The sequence below is a fragment of the Cimex lectularius genome, unplaced genomic scaffold (assembly GCF_000648675.2).
Source record: "Cimex lectularius strain Harlan isolate CLEC.00 unplaced genomic scaffold, Clec_2.1 scaffold53, whole genome shotgun sequence".
Classification (NCBI taxonomy): Eukaryota; Metazoa; Arthropoda; class Insecta; order Hemiptera; family Cimicidae; genus Cimex; species Cimex lectularius.
The window spans coordinates 461,900-482,312 of record NW_019392659.1 but is presented as its reverse complement, the minus strand read 5'-3'; the positions used below and the strand labels follow the sequence as shown (position 1 = coordinate 482,312).

Sequence of the window (20,413 nt, the reverse complement as noted above, 5' to 3'; positions counted from 1 at the left end):
AAAATAATCGGGTGAACACAGAACAAGATAATTTATACACAATTAATTAAGTAAAAATTTCTTCTAATAATCAACAATTAAATTCTTGTACCAATTCCCAGTCGCAAAACTAGGCAAACGATTGAATTTTATTGAAACAAGAAGAATTTTTTGAACTTTGAAAGTAACAGGATTTCCCTAGTAGCAACCCAGAGAAGAAGTTTTAATACTAGGAAATTTCTTTTGTAAGTGACAAATTGAATTAAAAATATACGTTAATATATTTGAGGGGGTGGGGTAAAAAATTCGACTTTATCATTTATTAAAATATGTATTTACACATACTGTGCTTCCTTAATTATTTTTTTCAACACTGAACATGTACAAATAGAGAAACCAGACACAGATTTACATAAAAACAACATGTAGGAAATATTTTAATAACCATTTATCACTTGATTACACGGTTTTATCTAAACTATGTATAATTCTCATTGTTCGTTAAAAAAGAAAAAAAAACTGCCAAAAGAAACCGCAAGTATCGAAAAAACTTTTACTCTTTTGTATCTAAAATATGGGGACATCTTACATACAAAGATATGTTTCACGATAAGTAAAAAATAAGTGTACAATTTAAAAACAGTCTTAAACATGACGTCTTCACAAATTCTTTTCTGAAAAAAATGCATGATTAAAACTACATAAAATCAATTTGCATATTGCACAAATCCATTCACAGGCAGAAATGACTAGTATATACCGGGTACGTCAATCGCTCAAAGTTAAAAACAAGGATCACAGCTAGAATCACACGTGCTCTGTGGTATGCGCTGTGATTTTAGCCAAGCAGGGTAACTATCAAATATCAAAATCAGTCTCTAAAACACATTATTACTAATCAAATATACCATTGAAAAACTGAATTTAAACAAAGTTTATTATTATGTATTTAAATTGATAAGATATATTTATTAATTATTCTTATTATGTTTTCACAATGGTCAAAATATTTTGTAAATGATTTTAAATATTTTTTGTCCAGTTACAAACTCATGTCAATATTTTATACCTACATTAAATAATTAAATGTCAACTAAACATCAAAACAGCTGATTTTCTCTCAAATAAAATGGAAGACAATAAAGGAACTATTTCTATACCATTCATTCTTAAGTACAATCAGCTTTTGGATAAAATATAAAATGGAACGTCCTATTCATTGACATTTCTTATTTTCAACTGACTAGATAATAATAATTGGTCCTAAATAATGTTATTCAAATATATATCTTGTACATTTCAAAACAGGCACAGAGTCTTTTGTCACTCAAACATTAAAAATTCTTATACAATATGTACAGGCGTGAATATAGAACGCCGAGTCTAGTCTAGAAGCTAACTGCTGAAAAAGTGTTTAACACACTTCCAAAATTCAAAAAAGTCACTGTGTTACATGCACGGTTGGTTGTGTCACCGAACTACCCCTCTTACAAAACAAACAGCTAAGCAATTTATACAAATGCTGACATTCAAGAGACTTAAAACTAGAACACTTAAAAATCGTAGAGCGATTTCTTGATAAACGAGTCGAGATATATTTAGGAGTCTTTAATTATTGTTTGTATGGTTTCGCCTTGCTTGTTGATATGGCTAAAAAGTGATTATTTGTTGAAATATGCGTTACGAGAATGTACTTGGACGATTACTGTAGATTTGTTCCACTCTTGTGTTTTGTCTTCTTCCTTTTTTTCCGATTCTTCTTCTTCATCGTCCGCAAACTTGATCCCATCTTCGTTCTCGAGAATGTTGTAGTAATCTCCGCTTCCGGGGGATTTTTCCACACGAGTCTCTTTTTCCTTTTTAGGATATTGGTGCACTTTAACTGGAGACCCCGAGCCACTTTTCTCGACCAGGTTGGCGGCGCTGTCATCTTCTGTGCTGTACAAGACTCCGGTTGATAACGCCCTATTGGAAACAGACCTCACAATGCCTTCTTTGAAAATGCTGTCTGTTGATTTAGAAAGATCTTCATTGCTTCCCTTGAATTCAGTCTCATCCCAAACCTAATGAAAAAATAAAATAATTATCCATTTAATTATTTTAATGGAGAGATTCTTTTCTTTTTCAGATTGAGGAAGGTGATAGATAGGTAGGTAACAGATAGGTAGATAGATATATAGATACAGAGATAAATTGATAGAAAGAGAGAGGAGGAGAGAGAGAGAAAAAAAGAGAAGGAGTGCGAGAGGTACAAAAGGCAATAGAAAGATGGAGGAGAGAAAGAGAGGGTGAGAGAGAGATACAAAAGACAATAAAAAGAGTGGGAAAAAGGGTAAAGGAGTGAGAGAGATAAGTAATGACAGAGTAAGAGAGATAAGAAGGGAATAGAAACAGGTGGAAATAGACGGAGAGAAAGTGAGGGAGTGAGAGAAGTAGGTGGAGAGAGAAGGAGAGAGAGGGGAAGGAAGAGAGAGAAAGAGTTAGACAGAGAATGAAAAAGATAGATAGAGGGAGGGAGAGAGAGAGAAAGGAAGGAAGAGAAAGAGTTAGAGAGAGAATAAAAAAGATAGATAGAGGGAGGGAGAGAGCGAGAAATAGGTAGAGAGAGAGAGAGAGAGACTGAGAGAGACAATTTGTTAGAAATTGAGGGAGTGAGAGAAGTAGGTGGAGAGAGAAGGAGAGAGAGAGGAAGGAAGAGAGTGAAAGAGTTAGAGAGAGAATAAAAAAGATAGATAGAGGGAGGGAGAGAGAGAGAAATAGGTAGAGAGAGAGAGAGAGAGACTGAGAGAGACAATTTGTTAGAAATTGAGGCAGTGAGAGAAGTGTTATGAGAGAGAAAGAGAGACGAGGGGAGAGAGAGATAGAGAGAGAGATAGATAGAAAGAGAGAAAAAGAAAGAGAATGAGAGAGAGAGAGAAAGAGAGAGAGAGAGAAAGTGGAGAGATTTTCCTACCAGAAATACCATATGCGATAGGGAATTTATTTTTTGTATTCTTTAAATAGTATACATTTTATGTACAGAATTTTGAAATAAAAATTATTAAATCCATTATAACTCGTGGTCCGATTGACCTAATAACGTCTTTTAACTAATTAATTTTTATGTAAGGTATTGATTGAGATAAAAAAGTCAGTGATATGAGGGGGATTCGAACCCACAACCTTCGGCTAGATACGCCGCTGTTCTAATCACTTGAGCAATCGTGACTGTATCTATAGTGGTTAGAACAGCGGCGTATTGAGCCGAGAGAGAGATAGTGAGTATAATAAAGAGAAAGAGGGAAGGTGAGTGTGAATGAGCGTGAGAGTGAGTTTGACAGAGAAAATAGGAGATATAGAAAGCGGGAGGAATTGAGAATGAGCAGGATTGAGAGAAAGTGAATATATATAAGAGAGTAAGTACAGGAAATGTAACTTAAATTTGGAAACAATGACATGCAGACAAGCCTTCATCCAAAGAAAGTCCTTTGGGGAAAAGAAGGTAAATTAGATTGCTTAGGTGGATTGATCATCATGTACTGTGAAACTTACTCCAGGAGCAAAAGGCGGTATCCACAGGCAGAAAGCTGGATCCATCGCCAAGTATGAACCTGGTACTGCGTTCTGCACGTTATAGTCATAATAGTCCATTTCTAGATCCGGTCCGTTGAGGCTAAACTCTGACCCGGCGAGAACCCTTTCCCTGTTCCTTTTTTCTTTTGTTTCTTTAGAACTCGCTCCAACCACTGAAGGAGTTGAGCCCTAGAAAATATTGTTATCAACATGAAATATAATAATAATTTGGAAATTGATCTGAAGTACCTTGCTGAACGAGAAAGTGCTTACGTTGGTAAGGGTAGACGACTGGCTTGAACTGGCACTTGGTCTTGAATCGTTCCTTTCTTTCCGGAACACCCGAGGGGATGCAGCCTCGATTTCCATTTTGTCGCCGTCTTCGTCTTCAGGGCCTTCAGCGACCGGGCTCACTGGCGACATAAACTTTCTGTTCTTGAGCAGTCTAATTTGTCTCCTAGGCAACTGAGGAGTCTTAGGAACTTCTAGACTCGTAGGTCTTTTCTCCTCGCTCAACCTCGTAGTCATCTCAGTTGTTTGATGTTTGACTTCCTCCGTTTCTTCAGACTCGTCCACCCTTCAAAGTTAACACATTAACTAATTATTTATCACTTATTTATAACTCAAGTGTAACGCTATAAAATTTATTGTCAAGATGTCGTGAAATGTGAGAAAAAATTTTCAGTCATTCTTTAATTGGTCTATGGGGGGGGGGTTCAGTGACTGAATTTTAAGGTGTCCCACTCGTATTTGCCGGACTAAAAGTTCTGGGTTCAAATCCCAAAATAAATAATAGAATTTTATGTGATAATAATCTGGAAAACATATTGTGAAGTGGTTTGACCCCTCATACACGAGATCCAGGGGTAGTGGGAAGTTAAGACCTACAAAACTAAAGCTGTCTGGGCTTAGAATTATATAGGATAAGAACCACATTTATTGGCTTCATATGGCACGTCAAACTTATGATCAGGGATAAGGCAGTTTGAAAGAAGGAAAAAACACTCAGTTCTTTTTCCAAATTTTCGACGAATGTATCCTACAAATCCAAATTATCAATTATTTTATTTTTAAATATTACCTGGTTTCACCGGAAGCATTTTTCTCCAGTAACTCGGTGTTTTCCTCAGACAGCCGAAAATGTTTATGACCTCTGAATCGTTGCAGGGATATGACATCTGAGAGTAGGGTGGAGCTAGACGTCGCCCGACTCCTTCCGACCGCTAAACTCCCGCACGAATTGTTATCGAAAGACTCCATGTCATCAGCTGCCGATGCCAACTGGTATTTGTGGTATCGGTAGATGTACTGCACTCCTAGACACGCCGATGCTACCACTGCCATCAGCAGAGTGAGCGCCAGCCCTGCGTTCACGAGACCGCTGCTCGTCCAAAGTTCGCCGCTCACAGTCTCCGCCACAACAGGGCTTGTGAAATTCGTCTCCCTGCGGTCTAAGAAACACGTTAACTTTTGTCAAAATCGGCTGAACTGATGTAATTTACCAATTTGTGATGCATGTGCGAGAAATCCTCCGCTGCACTCGTCACCGCTCGTGATGTCGTCTCCTGCGTTAAATTCTATAAGAAGTGAAGAGGAAGAACTGACGATCTCTCGCACCTCCAGTGGAGTCCCTGACAACTTGCCAAGGAGTTTAGCAGAAGAACTGTCTCCATCACGTATCTATAATTTATTCAAATAATATTAAAATGCTTGTTTTTATGCAAGAAAGCCTGTACAAACCTTCAATGACTGGGAAAAACAAGGAAGCCTGAACTGCTCCATGCTGAGGCGGACACTTCTGTTTCTTTCAGTCTGCAACACGTACATCAGTTGAAGTTTTATGTCTTCAGCAAATAAATTTTGTAGGTGAGGAAACAAAAACAATAGTAGGTAGATTAATAGGAATAAAAAATTAGTTGGTCTTAAATTACAGAAAAATTGTACACAATGAAAACATATATTTCTTGAAGTCAAGAAAAAATAGTTTGCCGCCGCCTCCCTGTTCTTCCTTCATTCATTGTTGAAAATTCTTTAATATTATATCATCCAAGATGCCAGCAATTAAGGACAATCTGCATTTCATATATGCATTTAAAAGTTTAAAAATTAAATGTTTTAAAGCATCTTTTCTTGATGTACGTAATATTTCTCATAAATCGAATAAGCCGGAATACGGTCTGTTTCTGTCACGCCGATAGAACAAAGCGCTGGTCCTCAATCATGCCAGACAATGTCAATCGGAGTAAAGGCCATTAAGAATCGGGTATGCATCTGACACACTGTCAAATCACCTGGATCAGCCAGAACGTCCTGCCCGGACAGGAATGCGACGATGCCGCGATGAGGCGACGCGTTTTTCCAGTTCCGAGGTGAACGATGCAGCCGCACCTGCAACCGGGGCCGATCTCGGCCTTCACCTCTGGTCTGTCTGCAGGGACATCGCCGCTTCCCGTGTCTGGGTAGTACCTGCAGTTCCAAGCTCCCGCAACACCGCAATTCTCCGTCTCCAGAGCATGGCCCTGTAAAAATAAATAAAATTATACATATATATGTAATATCTTATTTAACTCCATGTAGTTGTAAAAGTTAAACAATGTTTATAAATTCCAGGCCCTGAAGATGGTCTCAGTAAAGATCGAAACGTTGGCACGATAAAGAAAATGTTTTTCTGAAACCTACGTCACATCAGATCGCATCTCACGATTTCCGAATAATCATCGACTAATGATCACTAATCACCACATATAATTTAAAATAGTAAAAAAAATATTTGACTTTTCTATCTCCTAAATATTGTTATTTGATTTAGTTTGTACTGAATCTTTAGATGTTAATAATTTCTCTAGGTTTTTGACATTCTCACAAAAACTGTGGCATTTTGTTACGAATAATTTGAATATAATGTATGTCTTATGGTGTAACGCTGTTTTAATGTTGTGCGCTATTTAGCGACCGATTTTTCAATAACTTGTTGAAATAACGAGGAGCGGTCAGGAATGAATTATTTTGGGAAACCACATTTTTTTCATAGTTTCATTTCACATACATGAGCAAATAATCAAGGTAGGGGCTAATTGTATTGAATGTAAGTAATTGTAACATCGTAGATCACATGAAATATAATTTTAAAAAATGAACAGGGAATATCTCACTAAATCGTGAATAAAACCGATATACTTGAGAGCCAAATAAGTCCTTGTTCATTAGTAGGCCGTCAATTTGGCTAAAATTAGTTAAAAAGGGTGAAATTCCCCGACCCTTCTTTTATCCCTTCTCGTGTACGACTAATTGACAAGTTTATTAAAAAGCTTCTATCTATCTTCCATGAATATTCACGCTCAGTCATGACAGTGTTTTACTTTTATTAAAACTGTGCTTTTTCATCATGGCGTAGAAAGGCATCCGACCTCTCCTGATGTATTATGTATGTGGAATATTGAAAATTGTGGACACAATTGGGTCGAATTGGGTCGAGAATCGTTTTAATTTATATTCGCCAATTAGCCGATTGTCTTATTCGTGAAAGCCTATAAGATCTGGGCGTTCGTTAGTAGACCAATATGTAGAATCAGGGGGAGATATAGAAATGTTGGGCAGAGAGGACAATTTGTAGACATGACCACGTGGTTTAGCTATTCTGTAACCGCACAGGGGTTGCTTTGCATTGGAATCACCACAGACAGGAAACGCGGGATAATGCACTGGACAAATGTTAAAGAAAATAACAGGTCTTTATATTGCCATTGTCCATTCGATTACTTCTTAAAAAATTTCAAAACTAAGACAGAAATTAGCCTGGAAACACTACATCTTTTGTCGGAAAGGCGATTCTAACGTCTAAAGAAATGAAAGAAACCCTCAAAAAATGCTTAACTACTTAAGGGATGTGAAATTTCTTCAATGAACTGGTAAAGCGGGGATGCGATACAACGGTATGCGACGCTACCCGATGATACCCGTAGCAAATTGTATTACCCCCATGCACAACTGCCCATGCTACGCAACGCTACCCTACTCTACGCTCTGCGATCCCCACTGCCCAGATTTTCGCCGGGTAGCATCCAGAGTCCAGTCGAAGACAAAAGAACCGGACACTTATATTTTTATTTAAACTACATGTATTATTGTTGTTATATTAATTACAACAAACTTATTTTAATATAAACCAATTTAACCGAGATCAAAAATTCATTAATAAAAAATTAAATTTAATGGTTTGGTAAAAAAATAGATCAAAACACCGGAATGCCATTTTTTGATATAGTGAATTTAACTAAAAATTTACTATTTTTCTTTTTATTTATTTTTTATTTTTTATTCAAACTACCTGTATTATTTACGTTATACTAATTACGACAATCAAATCAAAAATTCATTAGTTTTTTTTAAATTAATTTTAATGGTTGAGGAGAAAATTTATCAAAACACAGGTATACAGTTTTTTGATATAATGAATTTAATTAACAATTTATTACACAGTTTTGCTTATAAAATTTAACTAACAATTTATTTCATAGTTTTGCTCACAAAACTACACCATTTTCGTCGAGTAGCGCCAGAACAGGACACTCATATATTTTTAAGTTTATTTCAAACTATGTATATGTAATTTTATCGTATTCATTACAATATTCTAATTTTAATGACAACCAAATTAAACGAGATCCAAAATTCATAAGTTTTTATAAAAATTATTTAATCGTGATGGTAAGGAAGAAAATTTATCAAAACACCGGAATAACTTTATTTAAAACAATTAAGTTTTACAAACAATTTATTACATGGTTGTGCTCATAAAATTTAACTACCAATTTATTAAAGCTTTTGCGCATACAATTACACCATTTTCCTCGAGTAGCGCCAGAACAAGACACTCATATTTTTTTAAGTTTATTTCAAACTAAGTATATGTCATTTTCTCGTTATATCAATTACAACATTCTTATTTTAATATAAACCAAATTAAACGAGAGCAAAAATTCATTATTTTTTATAAAAATTATTTAATTATGATGGTTAGGAATACAATTTTATCAAAACACCGGAATAACTTTACTTAAAACATTTAAATAAAGTTATCAATTTATTTCATGGTTGTGCTCATAAACTTTAACTACCAATTTATTACATGGTTTTGCTCAAAATAATGCATTAAGAACAAAAGAGGCGTTGAGATTGTGATACTGATTTGTGATACACGCTGTGTGACTACGTGGCGTGCGCTTAACGTCGCATAGATATGCACACCCCACCAAAACGTGACAAGGCGTCGGGTAGCATCAAAGTAGCGTCGCATAGCGTTGCATCGGGTAAGGGTATTCTCCGCTTAATGCAGTTTTCTGAGTTTGGAAATAAAGATGGGCCTATCCAACAATAGATTTTTTTAGGTTGCGATGGAAAAAAGTGAAATATCGGTCACTAATAAACTCGAAGAAGGAAGAAAAGATTATTAATACTCATGTTATTCCAGTTTTTCAGTTTTATTACGACTGTTTATTGGTTTCTCGATTCTGTAGTAAAAGGTTTTTAAGTTATTAATCGAAAGTATGACAGCATAAGGCAAATAACTAGAGAATCCAATTTTTAATTAATTTCTCGACATTTATACTGTTTAAAGAGGGCGTTCAGGCGTTACATTGTTGAAACGAAAGTTCTTCACATTCGTACAAGCTAAGCGTGAAAATCACATCCACTATAATTGGCCCGAATAAACGGAACACCCTTTTTGCAAACACGTTGTAAACGATCTCCTTGAAACTCAAACGCAAATGGAAACGGCTTTGTTTTTCTAATTTGTTTGTGACATTTAAAACGGACAATCGCATGTGTGGGTGTTTGTTTGTGTGTGTGTGTGTGTGTGTGTGTGTGTGTGTGTGTGTGTGTGTGTGTGTGTGTGTGTGTGTGTGTGGGTGTGGGTGTGTGTGTGTGTGTGTGTGTGTGTGTGTGTGTGTGTGTGTGTGTGTGTGTGTGTGTGTGTGTGTGTGTGTGTGTGTTATGACAGATCCCTTTGCGATGCGATTAGAAGAAATCTTAAACCTTTTTAGATTAAATTACTGAGTAACAAACCCTCATTAAACCTTTATTGGTAGCATTAAATTTAGCAAATAATTCCAATCAGTTAAAGCTTAATTGCGTTTTTTAGTGCTACATAATTTTCTTCATAAATTATTAATAATATCAAATATATGATAAAAAAGTAATTAGTTTAATTTAATTTTGATATAATTTTGTAAAAGCCATAAAATTCACACAGATTTTTAGATACTGGGTCAACCTTTTTCTATCCCCTTCCATCACTTGTATTTAGCTGTTTATTTTATATTAGAAAATAATAATAATAAACTATTATAGGGATGGCCGATTATGTTAGATTGAGACAAACAACACAGGAATAGATAAAAAAGAAAATTTTATTTAATTAGGAGGGTTAAGGTTGGTCACAAAGCCAGGTGGGATGTTGAAGGTGAAGTCTGTGCTGGTGGGTAACGACGTCGAAGGTGGAAATTGAGGAAACGTGTTGGGATCAGATCCTTCACGAATGGAATTCATTCGGTTAGTGGTGTAGAAGGGAGCAGTTCGACCGCGAAAGTCCAAATCGGTCTGATGGGTGTTTTGCTCGTTTCCGCATAGCTTGTGCGTTGTGGGTTGGAATGTGTAGATATGTCAGTAGTTTAGATGAATTGGACCTAAGATACTTTCTCGTGTAATGCCATCTTTTATTGGCGTAATGGGTGCAAATCGGTGCCGATCCGATAGGAAGGACTCCATAAAGAGATAATGGTTCTAAGGGAGGTTACCTTTCAAATTATAAAAGAGAGCGGGATGCCACACTCGGCCGAATGCTTCCGCTCTTAACCAAAATACGGTTGGGAAATACTGTTTGTCTTCTAGAGCCGAGGTTATCGTGTCGATTACTCTGAAGCACTACTTAGTAGTATGGTGAGAACGGAATACAAATTGATAGTTGGAAATTGAGTTATCACAGTTAAAGTTAAGTTTTAGCTTTACAAATAAAATAATTAAACTTAACAGAAATACTGTACCTCGCAAAATTTGGCACCGTATCTGGGCGGAGGAGAATCGCAAAATCTATAACGATTCCTAGTCCCGCTGCTGCAGGTTGAAGTGCACTGGGTCCATGGGCTCCATTGTCCCCAGCCTCCCGTTTCCCAATCTGTAAAGAATAAACATCTTTTACGTTAATAGTTGTACAAACGTTATTTAAATTTATACTTTATATATAGCTATATTTCATCTAGCATAGAGGAAGTTTTTTGTGCTCTAATTTCATTGACTTATGACCCGACCTACAATTGGGGTCTATTTTGCCGAGTCCATTAGGGAGCTGAATTCTCATTTATATAAGCATTAAAGCGGGTGTTCCTCAGGGAAGCATACTTAGCCCATTTCTATTTTCAATATACACTGCAGATATTCCTAGACATGTTAACATTTCAACACACACATTCGCTGATAATACGGCGACTCTTACACGTAATTCGGACCCCTCAATTAACACTCACCACTCACAACAACACCTAAATGAATTAAAAGTATGTTTCACAAAGGACAGAATGAAGATAAACCTAACGAAAAGCGAACTGATAAATTTTACCTCACGTAAAAATATCTGTCCTGCAGTGAGTATAAATGAAATCCCATTGCCTACCACTGACATTGTGAGTTATCTTGGACTTGTCATGGTTAAACGACTTTGCCATCCCCACACATGACTGAAAAGACAGCAGACAAACCGACGTTATAAATTATTAAAAATACTACTTGACCCACGACAATCATTAGACCTCTGTGGGCGTACGGGTGAGAAGCGTGGGGCTCCACCAAAGATTCCAATTCCCAACGTTTCCAATCATTCCAATCTAAAATTATCCGTTAAATTATAAATGCTTCTTTTTATGTTTCAAATTACATATTCATAACGACCTACACATCTCGTTTGTACATAAACTCATCGAAACCCGCTATAAAACATTTCATCAACCACTGAACACATACAGTAATCTTTAGTACGGTATTTATCACTTCCAACCCTACCTTGAAATCCTCCAAGACGATTGAAATAAAAGTCTTCCCGAGAACTTCTCATTGAGTGAAGATTGAAAAAATTTAAGTGGAAAGGCCACTGGGCAATCTCTCATGCAAGACACTCAAATGACAAATTCAACATACATATTTACTCAGTACAATATTTGTAATTATTTGCAGATCGTGCCAACGTTTCGATCTTTATTGAGATCATCATCAGGGCTCAAAGTGTCTGTTTTCCGTGTAGATGTGTCATTCTTGTCTGACGTGTCCTCTCAACACTTTTACTCCCAATACGACACACATGAATGATGACACATATACACGGAAAACAAACACTTTGAGTGATTACAAATACTTCAGTTGAGTTCTAACATTTTCTAGCATTGAATAAATTGATTTTTTTTTTCATAATTTTTGTAGAATTGTATAAATTCATTTTTTTCCTACATCCAACATTATTTGTTTAATTTAAACAATGTTACAAATCCCAGGCTCTGAAGATGATCTCAATAAAGATCGAAACGTTGGCCCGATACAGAAAATGTTTTTCTAAAACCTACATCACACAAGATCGCATCTCACGACCTCCAAATAATTATCTCAATTAATTAATCTGTACTTAAGGTATTGATTGGGATGAAAATGTCAGTGTCACAAGAGAGATTCGAACCCACGACCTTCGGCTAAATACGCTCTGCTTTACCACTTGAGATATCGTGACTTCGATTCACTGGGACAACAACTTTCCATCTCAACCTCACCTTTCGAATTTTCCCTCCTTTTTGCCATTTTTCGTGTAATCTATTTGATTCTCGGCGACAAATGAAATGACCACGGAAAGCTTTAGTGACGATATACTTCACTTAACTTATTAAATTCACTAAATTTCGTGGTCCGCTTGACCAAATAACATCTTTCAATTAATTAATCTGTATTTACGGTATTGGTTGAGGTGGTGAGGTTGTGATGGGAAGTTAGTGTCCGAGTGAATCGAAGTCACGATAGCTCAAGTGGTAGAGCAGCGGCGTATTTAGCCGAAGGTCGTGGGTACGAATCCCGCTCTACGCTGACTTTTTTATCTCAACCAATACCTTAAATACCTATTAATTAATTGAAAGATATTATTTGGTCAAGCGGACCACGAAAACTAATGAATTTAATAAACATCAATCTTGTATTGTTAAGGTTTAGTGATGATTTTCTGTTAGAAGAGTTGCGTAGTTTGATTTTTCGTCAATAACCTTTAACCGATAACCATGTTATGTTGTTTATGTCTATTTGTTATTTTTCGTTCTTCCTGGTCGATGTACTTGTCTCTTTGCATGTTATGTGAATATGCTATCATTTCAAGAGGGTTGATTTTATAACTTTGTATTAGAAAAATATTTTCTTTATCGTGCCGACGTTTCGATCTTTATTGAGATCATTTTCAGAGTTGAAAGTGTCTCTCTTTCGGACTTTTGGAAGAATGACACATCTACACAGAAAACAAACACTTGCACACTGAAGATGATCGATTTCAATAAAGATCGAAACGTTGGCACGAAAAAGAAAATGTTTTTCTAAAACCTACACCAGACCGCATATCACGACCACCAAATAATCATTAACTAACGGTCGCTAAACACCACACAAAACATTTGTAGTTTTAATATCAAATAAATGTAATAAAAAATGTATACTTAAATAAAGAAAAAAATATCATAAAATCTTGTAAAAGAAGAAGTTTGACGAAAATAACTCTTCGAGCACGCTCTTAGCAAATATTTACTTAAAATAAACATGCTCAAAGCAGCGAAAATAGCAAATCCTGTTATCTTCCATAAAAACTTGAATACTACCGAGATCAATTTTCTATGTAAATTTACAAATATATTTTGTGTTTAGCTTTACCTAATAACTCAATTATCTGGTCGCCAAACAGGCTAACGAGCACGGATCCATTTTGCTAAGTCGGATTAACCATAGAGTTTAAACTTTAGGGCAATGCCGATGGATTTTAACGGTTTCCTACTTAAATATCCTGGACATTATCGCGCGAGTCTGCTAATCTGTGTTGATGATTAACAACCGGCCCAAGAGACACAAGTCCGGGTGTGGTTGGCACAGTGGCCACTCCACGTGAAATTATTGTCCAGAAGGCCCACTCCACAGCCCATCTGGACACGGTGGAATTTGGGTCGCATGTACGTTTCTCACTGCTAATAGAGGGCAACATTTCCAACGGAAACCTAAATCCACTCAGAATCCTCCGTTTCGCAATTTGCGCAAAAAGCCTCGAAATTTATCGCGGCTTTTATATCGCTGACGTATTTCTTGTTCTATTTGTTGTTAGATCTTTCAAGGATGTCACTTTTGTCCTGACACATGTGAAATTTCTCTGTTACGGGTACGATACACAAACAAAAAAACTAAACTAGAAAACTACTAATACAAAGCAGTTATAAAATTAACCCGCTTGAAATGATAGGATATACACATAATATGCAAAGAGACAAGTAAATCGAGCAGGAAGAACAAAAAATAACATACAGATCCAAAAAAATATAATACCGTTGTCGGACATTGACGGAAACTCAAACTATGCAATTTTTCTCACAGAAAATCATCACCAAACCTTAACGATAGCAGATGGAAATTATTAAATTCACTAGTTTTCGTGGTCCGCTTGACCAAATATTATCTTTCGATTAATTAATCGGTATTTAAGGTATTGGTTGAGATAAAAAATTAAGCGTCACGAGCGGGATTCGAATCCACGACCTTCGGCTAGATATGCCGCTGCTCTACCACTTGAGCTATCGTTACTTAGATCCACTCGGACACTTACTTCCCATCTCAACCTCACCTTCTCTACCAATACCTTAAATACAGATTCCTTAATTGAAAGATATTATTTGGTCAAGCGGACCATGAAAAATAGTGAATTTAATAAGTTAAATGGAGTTTATCTTCACTAAAGCTCTCCGTGGCCATTTAATTTGTCGCCGAGAATCAAATAGATTACACGACATTTGAAAAATGGCAAAAAGGAGGGAAAATTCAAAAGGCGGGTTCAGATGGGAAGTTAGTGTCCGAGTGGATCGAAGTCACGATAGCTCGAGTGGTATAGCAGAGCGTATTTAGCCGAAGTTCGTGGGTTCGAATCCCTCTTGTGACACTGACTTTTTATCCCAACCAATACCTTAAGTACAGATTAATTAATTGAGATTATTATTTGGAGGTCGTGAGATGCCGTCTTGTGTGCCGTAGGTTTTAGAAAAATATTTTCTTTATCGAGCCAACGTTTCGATCTTTATTGAGATCATCTTCAGGGCCTGGGATTTGTAAACATTGTTTTAATTCCGTGTATATGTGTCATCATTCATCTGTGTCGTGTTGGGAGTAAAAGTGTTGAGAGGACTCTCAACACGTCAGACAAGAATGACACATCTACACGGAAAACAAACACTCTGAGCTCTGATGATGATCTCAATGAAGATCGAAACGTTGGCACGATAAAGAAAATGTTTTTCTAAAACCTACATCATACCTGACCGCATCTCACGACCCCCAAATAATCATTAAGTGACAGTCAATAAACCCGACATATTGAGATTATTACAGATCAAACGACGTACACATAAGGACAAAAAATTAACATATTTGTGAACTTGGAAATATATGCACCACAACAAATTTAACGCTAAAAAAACTCACGAGCACACAAATTAAAAATATTCCATAGACATATTGAAAATATTATGTTATTAAAAAAGGACAAGGACGGACGATCATAAAGGCCAAAGAGAACAATTAAACAATCACACAAGCCTCATGCTGAAAGTGAGAAAAAGGCGAAAAGTTTTAAAAAAATCGGTAACCGCTAAATCATATAGGTCTGTCTGTTAAAATATGGCAGTGATAGACCAGCCCTTGCATGATCCGCCAAAACCGCCGACACAAAGAAAGGTCGTGAATTATCGCCAGGACAAGTTAGTAGATTTACATCATGCCTCATTAAATAAGTCATATTTAAATACTATTTCACACCCGGGCGTGGCTTCGAGCTATCGCAGCTGGGGTGTAACGGCGAGGGGTGGTTAATGAAAATTAGTTCCCCTGAGGGTGAAATATTACCCCCTTGGAACTCGGTGGGGTAACAATTTGTATTTGTAAGAGAAACCCCCTCTTCAAAGTCCAAGATATTTTTAGAAAACGCGCATTTAAAATTTTTTATAAGACTCTTTCTAGATTTTAGTCAGATGAGTATGGCTAATTGGAAAATTGTCTCAAATGCACACAGTTCGCCAGTACTTACTTAACATTCGACTTGAGTGTATGTAGGAAGAAAATTAGGGTCAGAATATTTGAGACAATAAACAATTGATACAAACAAAAAATACTATTGTTTTCCAAACATTCCAGAGAATCAATTTTGGAAATTATTTTTATTTTTTATTTACTGACGAAACAACCCATTTTTAATATGTAAACGATTCTTGCAAGATTTGGTTTATAATAACTTGACAAATCCTTGCTACGAGAAGATAACTATCATAAATGTAATCTGAATAATATTATTAATTTCTCTCCTTGAGAAAATGCTTTTTAACTAAAATATAATGAAATCCTTTTTCTTCAGAAAATTAAAAATATTCTCTCTTCTTATTCCAGCGTTCCACCATTGATACGATCTTCTTTAGGACCGTTAATTAATTAAACAGATTAATTTACCGCCTTTTATAATGTTTGAATTAATTAAAAACAATTGAGTACTTTGCAGTAGAGTTTTCAAAATTAATTTTAAGGTGTACATTTTAACGTCAACGCCAATACTTTGTATAGGTAAATATAACAATATTTAAAAACAAAACACCCTTTGAATGTAATGATAAATAAATATTTAGAATTATAGTATTAAAAACAGGGAGCGTCGGTGGCTGCAACGGTTTAGGCGTTGACACGGCGCTCATCATTGTAAGGTAAAGGTCCCGGGTTCGAATTCAGGGCCGCTGGATTCGAACCCGGGACCTGATGAGGTTGGTTAAGTTTATGTAGTTCATGCCATGCACTTCGAGACCTCGTAGTCGATGTCATCGGGATTTTTTCGTCATTCTGTAGTGTGAGAAATAGGATGCTGTAAGTTAAACCAAAAATTTATTATTCAGTCCCTGATGATGGTCTTATAAACACCGAAAGCTTGGCAAGTGATTACAGAGTCTACTTCTTTCTCTGTCTGACCAGAAACCAAATCCCAAAAATATTAAAAACAATGTAAGTAATTTTAATTTATGTTTTAATAACATGAATTCTGGCTCTTTTCTCTGTTTGCCTTATGTCCTGACGTGATTAATCGAAAGCTCATAAAGGGACAACCATCTGCTAGGATAGCCGCGTACACGAACAATGTATAACCACCTCCAAACGTGGAGCGCGTGGCGGGAGAATTCGTCGGATGCGCAGCGGCTCCGGCCAGACGAGGAACGCGTGGCGAAGAGTGAAGGTGGCTTTATCATCGTCCTCTTGTTCTTGCCTTTTTTCTTTGGCGATCTCTTTTACCGAGAAGGAGGACATCATCTGGATTTGACAGTCTATTTTGCGGAAGGACATCGGAGGGACATCGCTTCGAAGCGGACAAGGAGTTGCACCATTATAGCCCGGAATCCGTTCAGCGCGCTCCAGGACTAACCTCTGTGCACAGAGTATTTTTTATTTTATTTTCTTTTGTTTCTATATATGTCAATACATTTGTAGTTATTGCCGGCATAACATTCATTTCTTTTCTTGATCTTTACCAAAGAGGCCTTGTTCAAGATTGTTAGCCTTTCGAACGATATTATTTTATTATACCAAAAAAAAAAAAAGGGATTTTATTTTATTTTTTTTTTATTCTAAATTTTCCAAAAGAAAGGAATTAAAGAAAAAGTGATTATTATTATTTTTTTATTTTTTTATTTCTGTGCTACCTTTTTTTAACTGAAACAACTGTCCTGAGACCACGTCGCTCTTTCCTTTATTACAAATTGTTTATTACCCCTACATAAAATATATTATAAATGGAAACCGTGGGTAACAGGCTGATGCCATACTAGGCAATCAATAGATGCCACTACGCCAAAATATAACTTCCCCAAGTGCTCATAACGGAAAGGGTAGAGTGGGCCGATGGAAAATTTCTGAAGACCAAGAACTGTCAGCTCGAGACCGGAGAGAGGCACGGGAGCTGAAGCCCTCTAGACGAATCCGAAGACCCAACTGATTTTAAACTTAGATAAGTACGTCTTTTAATCTGAAATCATAGCAATTGAACACTTCGCCAGAGAGAAAAAAAGGAACATAATCCCAGAACATTTCTGGCTTCAGCATTCAGCTCGTTCATTGTTTAAAAAATCATCATTTGCTGAATTGCCGACAAGGTTCAGAATACACCTCGCTGTAAATTCAATATTTTTGCCTCTGGAATTAGAGATGTTGAATAACCCTTGCTAACAGTTAGCAGCTTTACGTTTCTATACGTGAAAGGTAGTCGGAATGCATTATGAACATGTCTCGAGGGTAAACACTCCATGTTGCACTATGTTAAAAGCCCGTTACTATATTATAAACGAAGAAAGGAAACGTAACGAAGAGAAACAATAAATAACAAAATGTTTCAGCTCGAGGGAGCAAATTGGTTTTTTGCCCTCCTTCTAAGGACTCGAGTGACGCGAGTAACTTCGCCGTTATATCAGTTTACCTTCATTCAACCGGGGCCCATAAATGGCTCCTTTTATAGTACCTTTCGCCTTTCGTAGAGATTAGATTCCATTTCATTTTACGGACTTTTAGACACCACACCGCATTTGCCATTCTCGAGGAAGGCCTCCCCCATTGAATCTGATCCGGCCGTCAGGGGTGCATTTGAAACCTTCAATTTTCGCTTTATTGAATTGATAGCGATTTATTGTCTCTTCTTGTTTTATGGACCCTTTTGTCTTTACAATAGGGAAAAAAGTAAAAGATACAACGATTCTCGTAGGCTGAAATCAGTTCTAAACGAAACTTTGAAATCCTCTATAACACCTAATATAATTTTTATGCTGCACAAGACTCTTGTTAGGGTGGAAAAACTATTCACTATAAAATTAATATAATTGAGAGGCTATAGGGTACTCATATTTCTACACTACACCACTCCCAATTCAAAAGGAAACACAAAACTAGGTATTTATCAAGTACTACATAAAAAGCCCTATTTTTTCCAAAAATTGGAACAAGAGATACAAGGGGATAGGAATAAGAGAGGCGGCCACAAGGCGTACTGCACCTCGACCTAACTAGATCTATTGTGCTCCTCTGTTAATTATAACTCACTGGCCAGCTTCAGGTTATGAACCAGCCTCCACAGCTTTGACAGCGGTTCCTTGGTGTAGGATCTTCCTTGTGGTTTTTCTTGTCCTAGTTGCAAGAACCTGCACCTACATAGACCTTCGCAGAAACATGAAACGTGTTCTGCGGTATCCTCCTCTTCCTGGCAGTATCAGCACAGTATTTTTTCTGTCTGTACTCCTATCCGGTGCATGTAATAGCTTAAGTGGCAGTGCCCCGTCAGTAGTACAACTAAGTTTTGCGGATTGTCCTTCTATGAATCTCTTCGCGTGTCTCATACCTGTGGTATTGTTCCACCAGGTTTTGGACTCATTAAGGATCCATTTTAAGATGTATCTTTTGTGGCAGGCAGCTAGGCCACAGTAGGGTTTTGCGCTCATAGAGTCTATGTTCGCTCCCTATTTGGCCAATATGTCAACCTTTTCGTTTTTTGGGCCTCTAAGCCCAAGAGATGCAAAGATTCACTCATGTCTGGCACATTCCTACTCGCTTTCTATATGGAGCCAATGAGTGGCACCCAATAATCAATAATGCACTTTTACCGTCAGAGAGCCGAATCCTCATGGGTAGGTCCAACGTTTGGTATATAACTAATCCAATTGAGGGTTCATGTGATATCCAATATCCAACATAGGCCCTAAATCACTGCACATTCTCTCTCAATAGACCCAAAAGGAAACACAAAACAAGATAACTATGTGCAAAAAAAATTTAAAAAGCAAAGCTCTACTTTCCCTACCAGTTGGAACAGGAGGTAAAGACTAGTGCTGTTCTCTTATTATACTACATTCCTACTCGCTCTCTCTAATATGGAGCAACAGAAATTACCCTCTTCAATTAAGTTTTATACATCGAGCAACCTTTCTCTACAAATCGTACACATGCGTGGGCTTTGGCCCGAAAGAACCTGACCATGTGTCAACCATATGACCTATTCTTCGTCGTGTTCGTAAGATCCCCCTTCTTCGATTCACTTCTTCTGCATTTGCATGTGAATGCTTCTTTCTCCTACCAACGCTGGTATTTCCTTTTAATAATATATATTTTTTAAATTATATATATACCTAGTTATTCAGATATCGTGAGATGCGGTCGGGTGTGATGTAGGTTTTAGAAAAACATTTTCTTTATCGTGCCAACGTTTCGATCTTTTATGGCGATCATCTTCAAAGCTCAAAGTGTGTGTCTTCTGTGTAATTGTGCCATCCTTGCGTGTCGTGTTGAGAGTGCCAGTGAGATTTTGCTGTTTTATGTTTATATATGTTTGGTTTTGAAGGGGTGGGGAAGGAAGTCGGTATATAAAAGACAATTAAATCTGTCGTAATCTACAAGATCAATTGTTTAAATTGTCCGGTAACTTACATCGGTCTTACATCCAAATATCTGGACAAGAGAGTAAAGCAACATATCTAGCATAATAGCATTCTTTCGAATCAGCCCTAGAAACTGATATTTGAATATTTTTGAATATGGATTTTTGTCT

General features: G+C 36.8%; 1 protein-coding gene across 3 annotated transcripts in view; it reads right to left on the bottom strand.

The window, feature by feature from the left end:
- Positions 1-962: 962 nt before the first annotated feature.
- LOC106669079 overlaps positions 963-20,413 on the bottom strand; it is a 156,587-nt gene continuing 137,136 nt past the window's right edge. Inside the window, exons 9-16 of one of the 3 annotated variants that reach the window (XM_014398341.2) lie at positions 10,575-10,705; positions 5,823-6,050; positions 5,272-5,343; positions 5,034-5,211; positions 4,613-4,982; positions 3,781-4,108; positions 3,511-3,720; positions 963-2,042 (exon numbers count right to left, since the gene is read on the bottom strand). In XM_014398341.2, the coding sequence (XP_014253827.1) occupies positions 1,641-2,042; positions 3,511-3,720; positions 3,781-4,108; positions 4,613-4,982; positions 5,034-5,211; positions 5,272-5,343; positions 5,823-6,050; positions 10,575-10,705 (1,919 nt within the window). In that variant the 3' untranslated portion in view covers positions 963-1,640. Of the gene's footprint in view, positions 2,043-3,510; positions 3,721-3,780; positions 4,109-4,612; positions 4,983-5,033; positions 5,212-5,271; positions 5,344-5,822; positions 6,051-10,574; positions 10,706-20,413 lie in introns of those variants that run through there. The other 2 variants (XM_014398342.2, XM_014398343.2) reach the window with 2 other exon arrangements.